Genomic DNA, 11,698 nt, shown 5'->3' with positions numbered 1-11,698 from the left:
CTCTCAGGTGCTGAGCGGAAGTCATGGTTGCTGAGATATTAGCTGAGAAACGATAAAACAACCGTATTCTGGATGATTCCACACAACCTGATGCTGGAGCTCTTTGTTTTACTTCCGCTGGGGTCAAACTGAGACCGAGCAGCTGATTGGACCATTTCCGCCCCCTGCTGGACAGGACTGGAACTTCATTTATTTTATTTTTTACAGTTCTTAACCTGGTTCGGTCGAACCCCAGGGGTTCGGTGAGTCGGTCTCATGGGTTCGGCGGAGCCTCTGCCGCGGAGGTAAAGACACAGTTGTGTAAAGTCATGATGACGCCCCGCTTTGCCATCACCTGCTGCAGAGGATCASGTTACATTGCTTAGCCAATCAGAGGATCACGTTACATTGCTTAGCCAATCAGAGGATCACGTTACATTGCTTAGCCAATCAGAGGATCACGTTACTTTGCTGAGCCAATCAGAGGATCACGTTACATTGCTTAGCCAATCAGAGCTGCGGAGGAGCCCTGATTGGAGGAGCTGCACTCTCAGCAGGGATTTGAACTTTTATCTTTAATTACTTCAGCAAAACTCACAGTTGTTACCACATTCTATAGTCTAAATCTGCTCCTTAGGCGCATCTTTTCGAGGTTGGTGCTGCCTCTAGTGGTGTGGGGTGGTAACACAGCTAGTATCATTACATTACTGAATCAGAATACCGCAAAGTGTTTTGTGTGTCGGGGGGTTGGAACAAGAAGGGTCCAGTGAGTGCGCATATGCAACTGGGGAGTTCGGTACCTCAAAAAAGGTTAAGAACCTCTGCTTTAGTATATTTATATTATATTCACTGAAGAACTGAAATATTTCCTAAAGGTTTCACAAAAATACCGCTACCACTTGTGAACCATATTCTGTGTGTGTGTGTGTGTGTGTGTGTGTGTGTGTGTGTGTGTGTGTGTGTGTGTGTGTGTGTGTGTGTGTTTTTGTCCACAAAAATAATATAAATAATTATTTGGTGCACAAAAAACGTAAAGATTGATGGTTCATGTTCGTTTCAGGTAACGTTATGCTGTTCCGCTCCAGTCCAGCAGGGGGCGCAAATTGGCCAATCAGCTGATTTGTGGTGACCCCCAGCAAAAGGAAAACTAAAGGATTTAGCATCAGGTTGTGTGGAATCATCCAGAATACGGTTGTTTTATCGTTTCTCAGCTAATATCTCAGCAACCATGACTTCCGCTCAGCATCTGAGAGATTTTATCAGAGAGAGACTAACTGCTGCTGCAGCAGAAATCTTCTCAGAGGTGGAAAAAACCATCATCTGCTACGAGGAGGAGCTCGATGCTCAGCGCAGGATGATGGGGATCAACTGGAAACCAGAGATCAAACTCATCAGAATCGGTTCGGAGCTGCAGAGACAAAGTTCTGGTAGGTCCGGATGAAGGAGCTGATGAGATCCGTCAGCAGCGATAGTTAAAACACGAACCGCTTCAGCTCTGATGGAGCAGACGGTTATTTACAGAGGATTCATCACTCAATTCAGTTTATTTACAGTAAATACCTTCTAGTTTACACTATGCAGAGCAAAAATATCAGCTTCTAATTGCGATAAATGATTTGAATTTAAATTTATTTCACAAGACAAAACTTCTACCATCTGGTTGTAGTTTCCTCTTTAACCCCAGAACCAAACATGGAGCAGCTTTCATTCCTCTAATCTGGACCGAACCGGACAGCTGCCAAGTTCCTTTAAACTAAGGATAGTTCCCAACTTGTTTAGAGTAAATGTATTAATGAATATTACAACAACTTTTTAAATGAGCCAGATTTAGTCACAAGGTCTGATTGTTAAAAAAAAAACAAAAAACAATTGACCCACAAACACACATAACTTACAGTAAATTACAAAAAATGGTTAATGATGATACAAATGAGTTATGAAAATCCATGAAAACACTTAAATCATTTAATTCAAAAGCATTCAGTGGTTTTACAAGATGTTAAAAAGTTTCTTCATTGTTTTTAAAGAAGTCAAACATTAAGATCAAATCTTGTTTTTAACATAAATGTTGATATGATCAGAATTTGTGTTCATCTTTATTTCCTCCAACTGTCCCAAACGTTTCCATTGGAGCAAAGTTTGAGCGAAATATCCAACATGAGTCGGAGAGAAATCAGCTCCTTCTACTCCCACTTCACTGATTTATTGAAACGTTCTGCATGAACAGGCTTGGTTAGCTACAGCTAGTTAGCTTATTCTCCGTTTCCATCCCACCGTGTCCTGACAAACTCATAAAACTCTCTGGTCCCCAGCCTGGTGCTCATCTTTGAGTTTTTCTGTTGTGGGGAGGCGTCAGTGTTTCAGAGTTCAGAGGAGACGCAGCGCTGCAAAGCAGCCGAAACTCTACAGAAGCTACTGAATGTTCTTCCCTTTTCTCCGTTATTATCAGCTAATTCTGTAAAACCTCTCGTTTTATTCTGGATTCCAGTTAAATTCTGTTTCTGTCATCGTTTTACCCACATCTCCATCGTGGAGCTGCAGCCCCAGACAGGCTCCTGTACTGTAAACGGCAGCGTGGAGAAGCATTGTTTGATCACATGGATGAGGGGGATAGTCAGAAAGAGCAGGAGCTTCTTAAAGAGACAGAGGCCAGTTCAAGGCGTCAGAACGGCTGTGATGAAAAGTCAAATGGGTTTAAAGTTATTTTCTTATATCCAGTATTTTCATAACAGCAGGAAACTTTTGTTCATCCTAACATGTTTGTCAGACGTGTTTTAATTATTGAAAACATGGATTTTACTTTGTGCCTCCCTAGTTATTTTTAGAAACATGTTTTCAGGGCATATATAATCTGAACTGACTGTGTTTTTATTGTTAGCAGACCTACAGCAACATGTCTGGAAGGATGAGAAGGATCCGATGCAGAACCTCCAAAACGGTCCTGATGAGACCTCCAGTCTGGACCTGGAGGAACCAGAAGCTTCACCGGTTAAAACTGAACGGGGTGAACTCTGCAGCAGACAGGATGGAGAGCAGCTGCAGCCTGTCAGCCCTCTGCAGACGCCCCGTCATCAGGGGTCAGAACCAAACGCTGAAGAATGTCAGAACTACTCGTCCTTAACATGTGATGTTTGTGGGAAAACCTTTAAATCCAAGTATAATTCTCAGGTGCATCACAGAATGCACTTGGGTTTGAAGCCATTTGTTTGTACAATATGTGGAAAAGGCTTCTCTCAAAAAACTCATTTAAAGGGCCACATAAGCGTCCACACAGGTGAGTGGCCGTTTTATTGCAAAATATGTGGCAGAGGTTGTGTTGACCGTCGGCGTCTGAATAATCACATGAGGACCCACTGCGGGGAGAAGTCATTCACCTGTGAAATATGTGGGATCGGCTTCACCCTGCTGAGCTCGTTGAACTCCCACCTGAGGAAACACAACAGAGAGACACTGTTTTCCTGTCCAACATGTGGTCAAATATTCACACGCAAAATTTCCCTCAGAGCTCATATGTGGGTGCACACAGGTGAGAAACCGTTCTCATGCACAGAATGTGGAGTTAAATTCAGCACAGCCAATGGAATGTACAGACATAAAAAATCACATAAAGACGAGGAAACGAATCTGGTTAGTGTGGAGGAAAACTGAAGATGAGGGGTTATTTTATTAAATGGGTTTTTTAGGAAGCTGTAATCCAGACTGATGGATTAAATACATCTAGTCATTTTCACCATGGTGAACATTTTCATCATTCAGACTGCAGGGGATGAAAGATAAACAATCAGCTTTATTATTTACAGTAAAACAGAATTAAAAATGAGATGGAATTTAAAAACATTATGACTTGAAACAGAAAAATACTTTAAAACAAATAACAGCAATGATTTGATCAGTAAACATCATAATTATCAGTAGTTTAGGCAGAGAGTCTGGAGGATCCAGGCTGATGGGAACAGGAGTTTCTACCAGTTCTTATTATTTCAGTGTTTGATGTTTGGACTTTCTAAAGTAATTTACCATCTAATGTTTGCTGTACAGATGCTCTGTGTTGTTTTCTGTGAAGCTGTTCATGTTGCAGTGAGTCGGGCTGCAGCCAAGATCTGATCCATCCATCCATCCATCTTCTTTCACCCTTGTCCCTCAGTGGGGTCGGGAGGGTTGCTGGTTCCTCTCCAGCCAACGTTCCGGGCGAGAGGCGGGGTCACCCTGGACAGGTCACCAGTCTGTCTCAGGGCAACACAGAGACACGCAACCAGACACTCACACCTAGGGACAATTTGGAGAGGCCAATTAACCTGACAGTCATGTTTCTGGACTGTGGGAGGAAACCGGAGTACCYRGAGAAAACCCACCATGCACAGGGAGAACATGGAGACTCCATGCAGAAAGACCGGGAATCGAACCCAGAACCTTCTTGCTGCAAGGCAACAGCTCTACCAACTGCACCACTGTGCAGCCCAGGCTAAGATCTGATGTAAAACATATTTTACTTTGTGGTTAATCCTATAATATTCATGCTTTTTGTTCAATAAACCAGAAATGTAATTAGAATCTTACTGCATTTATTAATACTAGTTGTTTAATACCTAAAGTCCTGGATGTCCAGGAACAACCAGGTTGATGCATCAGAGAGTCAATTCATTTATATCAGGGGTGTCAAACTCCAGTCCTCGAGGGCCGGTGTCCTGCAACTTTTAGAAGTGCCTCTGCTGCACCACACCTGAATAGAATAATTAGGTCATTAGCAAGGCTCTGGAGAACTGAGGAGGTCATTAAGCCATTTGATTCAGGTGTTTTGTACCTGTGGCACATCTAAAAACTGCAGGACAGCGGCCCTTCAGGACTGGAGTTTGACAACCCTGATTTATATGAATATCTTCCTTTGTCTCTGCATTCAGGACAAAACTTCTACCATCCGGTTCTAGTTTTATGTTTTATCCCCAGAACCAAACATGGAGGAGCAGCTTTCAGTTTTTCTGCTCTTTTAATCTGGAGCAAACTTGGAAAACTTATTCCAGAAAACTGGAAATCTGCTGAAACCCTGACTTCCTTTAAATCTACACTAGTGTTTAAAGTTGCTTTTGAAACAATCATGAAACATTAATCAATAATCTGATGTGTGAAATGTAATGTTGACTGTGTTTTTACGACTTTAATTTTGTGTTTTTATGATGTAAAACTTAAAAATACCTGGTTGCTGAAAGGTACAAATAAATGTGATTGATTTTTCCCAACTGGTTTATTTTTCCTTTATTTAATAACTTAAACATTCTTAATTTTATCGGAGATTCTAATATTTCATTGCTGGCCTTTATTTCTCCCAGCCTGAGTGACCGTCTTGTTACTTTGGGTCAGAATTGGATCAGAATAAACTTCTATTTTCCAGATTGTTCAATTAGATCTTTAGGTTGTTTCAAAGAATCTTCTCTCAGACTGAAGAAGCAATAAAACGAAGACGAACAGATTATTTCGTTTTCAAATTAATCCCCAAACTTTCTCCGTCTTCATCAGCGTTTTGTATAACTGCAGTCCTACTTAAACAGGCTCTTCCAGATCTTTCTACATTTCTGTTTTCTACATATATTTATTTTCTATCAGTTAACAAAGCTTTTCAAATTGAACAGAACCTTCATTGCTCCACATAAAACAGTTTCCCTGTGATGTTTAGTGGCATTAAATGCTTAAACAGCCTCAGCACAGCTGCTTCAAGAGACTCCATCTGGACTCCATCCTGAAGTCTAACGAGTCTAAAAGTTAACCAAACTTCCTTTGGATTACATTTTCTTTTATTTCAGAATCAAAATATTCAAAATCCAAACTCCAACATGCATAAACACTGACATCAACAATCCCAGAAGAAACAATGAGCAGCTGTGTGAAGCTGACACCCCACCCACGTCAAAAAATCCAGCAAATAGTCTGAATGGTTAGTGCTCCGTTTGTGCAGGTTTGTGCCGTTAAAATGTTAGTTTGTGCAGTTTTGGTTTCTGAGATATTAAAAGTTATAATTTTGGCCGATGACGTCAYCATCCCCCCATATGCTCCAAAACAAACCAAAGTGRGCTAGTTCGTTAGTGCTCYGTTTGTGCAGGTTTGTGCCGTTAAAATTTTCGTTTGTGCAGTTTTGGTTTCTGAGATATTAAAMGTTATAATTTTGGCCGATGACGTCACCGTCACCCTATCATGTTCCAAATCAAACCTAAGTGTGGGCTACTTCTTGTAATTCTTCAGATTCTCAGCTGTTGTACAATGTGTACATTTTGTTTTGAACTTCAATAAAGACTTAGAACAAGAAAAAATGTGTCTCATTTCAAGAAATGTTTTAAGATAGCAATGTTTTTTCACGAACGTAGCTTCTCTCCACAATAATTGAATCCTGCTAATAAAGCAGGTGCTCAGTGAGCATCAACACCTGACTGATGTCAATATGATGTTTCATTATGTCGGGTAAGTTATGGCCTGAACGGTGCTGCAGAAAACAAACTGACTCTAGTTAATAATTACCAAAGTAATTAGTTCATAATAATATTTAAGATATTGCGTCAGGTTTTCTTTAAAACCTTAAAGGTGTGTTCACACCTGATTAATTTGCTCGGCTTTAAACGGATCCATTTCACCTTTTAGTCCAAACGTTTGTGAAGGTGTAAAAACACTCAGGTGATCCCAGCTCTGAAATATTTCCTCTTCTAATTCTAAAACATTGTTTTTACAGTTCTGCAGGATAAATGGTTCTGCAGCGTCTGACTGTGAGCAGCAGGAACCAAAAGCTACTGATTGACTGTAGAAGGAATGTTGCTGGTTTCAGACGGTCCTGTGAGTCTCCATGTGCCTCAGCAGACCTGCTCTACGACAGAAACTCCTTCCACATGTTGGGCAGCAGTACGGTTTCTCTCCCGTGTGGATTCTCATGTGAATGCTCAGGTTGCTGCTCTGAGCGAACCGTTTTCCACATGTGGAGCAGCAGAAAGGCCTCTCCCCTGTGTGGGTTCTGATGTGCTTCAGCAGGCTGGAACTGAGAATAAACCTTTTTCCACACGTGTCACAAGAATAGGGTTTGTCGCCGTTGTGGCCTTTCATGTGGTACTGGAAGGAGCTCTCATGAGAAAACGTTTTTCCGCACACTGAGCAGCCGTAGGGCTTCTGGCTGGAGTGTGTGACCATGTGATCGGACAGATGTCTGTTTGAACTCAAAGCTTTGCCGCAGACTCTGCAGGTGAAAGGCCTCTCGCCTGTGTGGGATCTCATGTGCACCTTCAGATTGCTGCTTTTGGAGAAGCTCTTCCCGCATGTTTTACAGGAAAATGGCCGCTCGCCTGTGTGAGTCCTGAGATGCTGAACCAGATTGTTTTTGTAGTTGAAGACTTTTTCACAGAAGTCGCATTTCAGCGAAGAATCAGTGTTTCTGTGCGACAGACTCTGGGACACAGTGGAGACGGCTCCTTCTGAACTCTGGGTCTGAGATTCAGAACCATAATAACTGTAAAGCTGCTCAGCTGCTGGTTCTGCTTCGGTTTGCTGGTAACTCAGCAGGTCCACAGACGTCTCCTCCTTCAGTACCAGCTGCTGTCCCTCCTGGCTGTTGGACAGCTGGACGTTCAGCCGCTGTGGTTCTGAGAGTTCATCTTTAATCTGTGCTGGTTCTGGTTGTGTCAGTTCTCCTGTGATTCCTCCAGGTTCTGGTTCCTTCTGGTTTCGTTTAGTCGGTCCAAGTTCTTCCAGGCCCACTTCAGGCAGTGGAAGTTCTGGTTCCTCCAGTTTAATCTGCAGAGGTTCTGGTTCATCTTGGTCTGGATCTGAAGGAACAACAGATCAGTAATTAAAGCTGGTCTTCTGGATCCATGTTATTAATGTATATCTAAAATACTCTATTGGAGGAGAGTTAAGCTCATTTTCATATTGGGCAATATCAAGATAATGAATGTTGTACCTACTGACAAAAAGATTAAAAAAGATAGATAAAATAAAAAAAGATAAAATATTACTTAATATAGATTAGAAGTGAGCCAATCGATCGGTCACCGATCATAATCGGGCCGATTTCCGTGAAAAAGTGTATGATCGGTGATCAGCAATCATTGGCTCTTGTTGCCGATACCGATCACCTGCATCTCATTTCTCAGCCTGCCTGTGCAGCTGGTCTCCTCTTTCCTTCACKCTGCGCAAACGCGCAGCAACAAATCCTAAGCGATGTTGAACTATAACTATAACGCACTGAGTGAATGGGGAAGTTTGCGTGTTGCGGCGGAAAATTGAAGCAGGTCAAAATGCATCAACACAACGAAGCTAATACGACATAAAAACAATGCCATACTTGACGGAGTTTGGCTACATCGAGGCTCACTGCAGTGAAAAAGACATATGGAGGATCAGATAGCAGGTAAAGCAGCACAGCTACAAACACTCACCCGGATTAGCATGACGGTCAGAAAGCTAAACAAATAACCTGCTAAATGATTTAAGTCTTGGAGCTGCGATGTAAGACGCTGGTTCTGCTCTCRCTGTTGAACCGCTGCTACGCTACAGGTAGTAATATTTCACAGACGGAGCGCCGCTTCTGCTCCACCTGGTAGTGACTCTCACACCGAACCTCTGTTTAAAGCTGCAGCCTCCAACTTAAAAAAATATATTTTACATACGTATTAAAACTTTCATGTTAGATTATCTGTCTAACATGAGACAGATAATCTCTAAAAAATAATCGATCTCCTCCCTGCTCTGCATAATTACTCCGCTCAGTCAGAAACAGCCAATCAGAGCTAGCAGTAATCAGCTAGCCGCCATGCTAACAGGAAGTTTTCATTCATTAACTCAGGATTGTTTATTGTAATGGATCCTGTATTTGTTGAGAAGCTTTATTTTGGCTCTTTGCATTATTTAGCCTCTTCAGAGCCTCCATATGTTATCAGTCTGTTAAAGATAGTATTATTGATAGCAGGACAATTTGCACAATGCCCGTTTTGTTTAGTTTTCTTCTTGGAAAAAGTTATTAAAAACAAGTTTTTGTCTAAGTTAAGGTGAATTCATGGTTCCTTTTTCCACATAATGTAACCGGCAGTGTTTATGATAAAAAATAATAATAATTATGTGATCGGTATCGGCAGGAAAAAACCTGATCGGCACATCTCTAATATTGATTGATAAAATTAGATTTAAGCAAACTGTTAAGTTGAAGTTTGTTCTTTTAGAGCAAAGATCTTTAAATCTAGACTTTAATCAAAACACCCGAGTCTAATAATCAGATGTCTGGAGAAGTTTGGACCTTCAGCAGCTCGGTTCTGGTCCGGTCCTCTCTTCATCCACACTTCACCTCCAATTGAAATGAAAACGTTACTTTCATCTGAAAAGGAAACTTTGGACCCAACAGTCCAAACGGAAATAGAACCACGGCTTCAAGGGGAGCTTCTCTCGACAGAACCCGGGAGGTTCCGAATAATATTGTAATTTTAGAGCCATAAAATCATATCGCCTGAATCTATCGACCGATGTGGAACTAATATTGATCACATATTTAAGCAGAAACAGAGTTTAGAGCAAACTGAAAGCAAAACGTCTGACTTCCGGGTTAAAACTTAAATCATAACTGACCGAAGGATAAAAGCCTGAAGCCTGTAAAGTTGAGACTTCAGATTTTAATGTGATTTATGAGTCGCTGTTGTTGCTTCATACCAGTTCCGGTTGTCTTTATCTGAGGTTTATTCCAGCAGGTTTCCAGCAGTTTAATGTCCTCCTCGTAGCGGACGATGGTTTTTTCCACCTGAATGAAGATTTCCTCCGCAGCAGCAGTTAGTCTCTCTCTGATAAAATCCCTCAGATGCTGAACTGAAGACATTGTTGCTGAGATATTCAGCTGAGGAACAAAAACACAACCCGATCCGCTTGGAGCCGTTTTGTTTTACTTCCGCTGAGGGTCACAGTGAAGAAAACGCAATAATTATTCCATTTCCGCCCCCTGCTGGCCTGGAGAGGAACCGCAGCGTGCAGCAGCAACAGAGCTGCTAAACTTTCTTTATTCACACGAACTTATTTTCATTTTGTAAACAGAAACATGGATCTGTTGAAATTCTTCCTTTTCAACAGCATCTTTTCAAACATCTAATTTTCTATTTTCCAAAAACAAAATTAATCTTCTGTTCACCATTTGACTCTATGTGTCTTTACATGTTTTACATATTGGGACAATAATAACTTATTTCCACAGTTTATACAATATCTTGCTGATACTATACAAAACTACTAAAATTCCCACTTTCAGTTCTCTATCACTATTTCTAAACTTAATGAATGGAGCTGCAGTGATTCTCCTTTGGGTTTGGAAGCACATCATGCTTGATGAAGCGCGTTTGGAGACTTGTGTTGATGATGCTGATGGCGACGTTTGAAGCCTTGAAAGCCGGCGGCACCACATGACTGATTTATGAACTGGATCTCCTTAGTCTGCGTGCGAATCAAAATATAAGGAGCTCCAAAACACGGCCGAGGCCTCATCACATCTTGTTGTTTAAGGATCTTGTTGCATAAGTGTTTGAGACATGATCGCCTTTTTGATATAGAAATAATTTTCACTTGATACATCATCATTAATAATAATGTCAAAAACAGCACAGTGGTCCCTGTGTTCTAATTTCTGATGTTTTAAGAAGTGACATGTTGTGTTCAACTGAACTGTAATGAAATATAAAGACCTCATCTATACTGAGGTTCTGCATGAAAACAAGGAGACCAACAAAGTGGAGGAATCTCAGCCAAGTTTTTATAGGATGCAATGAAAACCATTATGATTGTATTTATAATTATAAATAATAAATGATTATAATTTATAATGATAAATTATTTATAATTTATTATATATAAAATCATAATGGTAACACTGGCCAACTGGAGACAAATATTGGAAATAATATTTTATCCTTGCTGATGCTTTTCTGGCTGCATTCTATAAAAAAGGTATTTTCTATGAATGTAAAAGAAAAAAGAAAAATATTTATTTTTCAGTAAAAAGCAAATAGAATTTTGACCCTCGTGACATAAACATGGTTAAAAAGTAACAAAACTCCGGGACTATTATCTGTTTTCAGTTTTCCTTTGATCAGCATTTATGTATTGGCATAATAAACACAATTTAATCATTTATTCAATTAAAAGCTGCAGACAAAAGTAATAAAAATCACTTTACCTGATTTACATGTATTGTCCACTTGGTGTCGCTGCAGAACATATGAAGCACCATGGAGCTTTGGATCCCGACAGAACAGAAAGCTTCATCTCATCGCTATGCTTCAAAAGTTATAAGGAGTAGATATAGACTAAGAATAACTTATCCAGAAAAAGTCATGTTCAGTTGTTATAATGTATTCCTTCTGTCCTGGTATGATTACAGTCTCATATAAGGGGAGACGCGAGTCAGCTTTTACTTCCACCTTTAATTCTCCCTGTGTTTGTGTCTATTCTTTATAATTAATGTTTCTGTATCCATCATTCTGCATCTACCTGGTTTTGGAGCTTTATTACTATAATTAAACATTATTCGAATTTATCTTCGAAGCTACTTTGACTATTGTCTCCACTGATTGTGAATCAGAGGCAGAACAACAGCGCCATCTTTTGGCTGAGAGGCAGATTTTTACATCAGATTCCAGTCCAGCCGCTGAAAGCAGCAGCATCTTCCTCTGTTTATCCAATCAGCTTCCTCCTCTCGTCCAACCAGCAGCTTCCTCCTCTC

The 11,698-nt window shown here is 40.6% G+C and overlaps 2 protein-coding genes across 3 annotated transcripts; one reads left to right on the top strand and one right to left on the bottom strand.

Annotated features, from left to right (window-relative positions):
* The first annotated feature begins 963 nt into the window (after positions 1-963).
* LOC103460582 (gastrula zinc finger protein XlCGF7.1-like) lies at positions 964-4,145 on the top strand. Of its 2 annotated transcripts, none has more exons than XM_008402822.2 (2): positions 964-1,406; positions 2,861-4,145. In XM_008402822.2, the coding sequence occupies exons 1-2, from the start codon at positions 1,208-1,210 to the stop codon at positions 3,625-3,627; spliced, it is 966 nt and encodes a 321-aa protein (XP_008401044.1). In that variant the 5' UTR covers positions 964-1,207; the 3' UTR covers positions 3,628-4,145. The 2 variants fall into 2 exon arrangements, with proteins under 2 accessions (XP_008401044.1, XP_008401043.1); XM_008402821.2 differs by having other exon boundaries at positions 2,858-4,145.
* Positions 4,146-5,962: 1,817 nt separating this feature from the next.
* LOC103460583 (zinc finger protein 501-like) lies at positions 5,963-9,887 on the bottom strand. Its single transcript, XM_008402823.2, has 2 exons — positions 9,646-9,887; positions 5,963-7,772 (listed from the first exon to the last, which is right to left on the bottom strand). Exons 1-2 carry the CDS (start codon positions 9,806-9,808, stop codon positions 6,781-6,783), a joined length of 1,155 nt encoding a protein of 384 aa, XP_008401045.1. The 5' UTR covers positions 9,809-9,887; the 3' UTR covers positions 5,963-6,780.
* Positions 9,888-11,698: the final 1,811 nt, after the last annotated feature.

The sequence above is a fragment of the Poecilia reticulata genome, unplaced genomic scaffold (assembly GCF_000633615.1).
Source record: "Poecilia reticulata strain Guanapo unplaced genomic scaffold, Guppy_female_1.0+MT scaffold_260, whole genome shotgun sequence".
Classification (NCBI taxonomy): domain Eukaryota; kingdom Metazoa; phylum Chordata; class Actinopteri; order Cyprinodontiformes; family Poeciliidae; genus Poecilia; species Poecilia reticulata.
The sequence above is the reverse complement of the archived record's forward strand: the minus strand, read 5'-3'. Positions and strand labels throughout refer to the sequence as shown.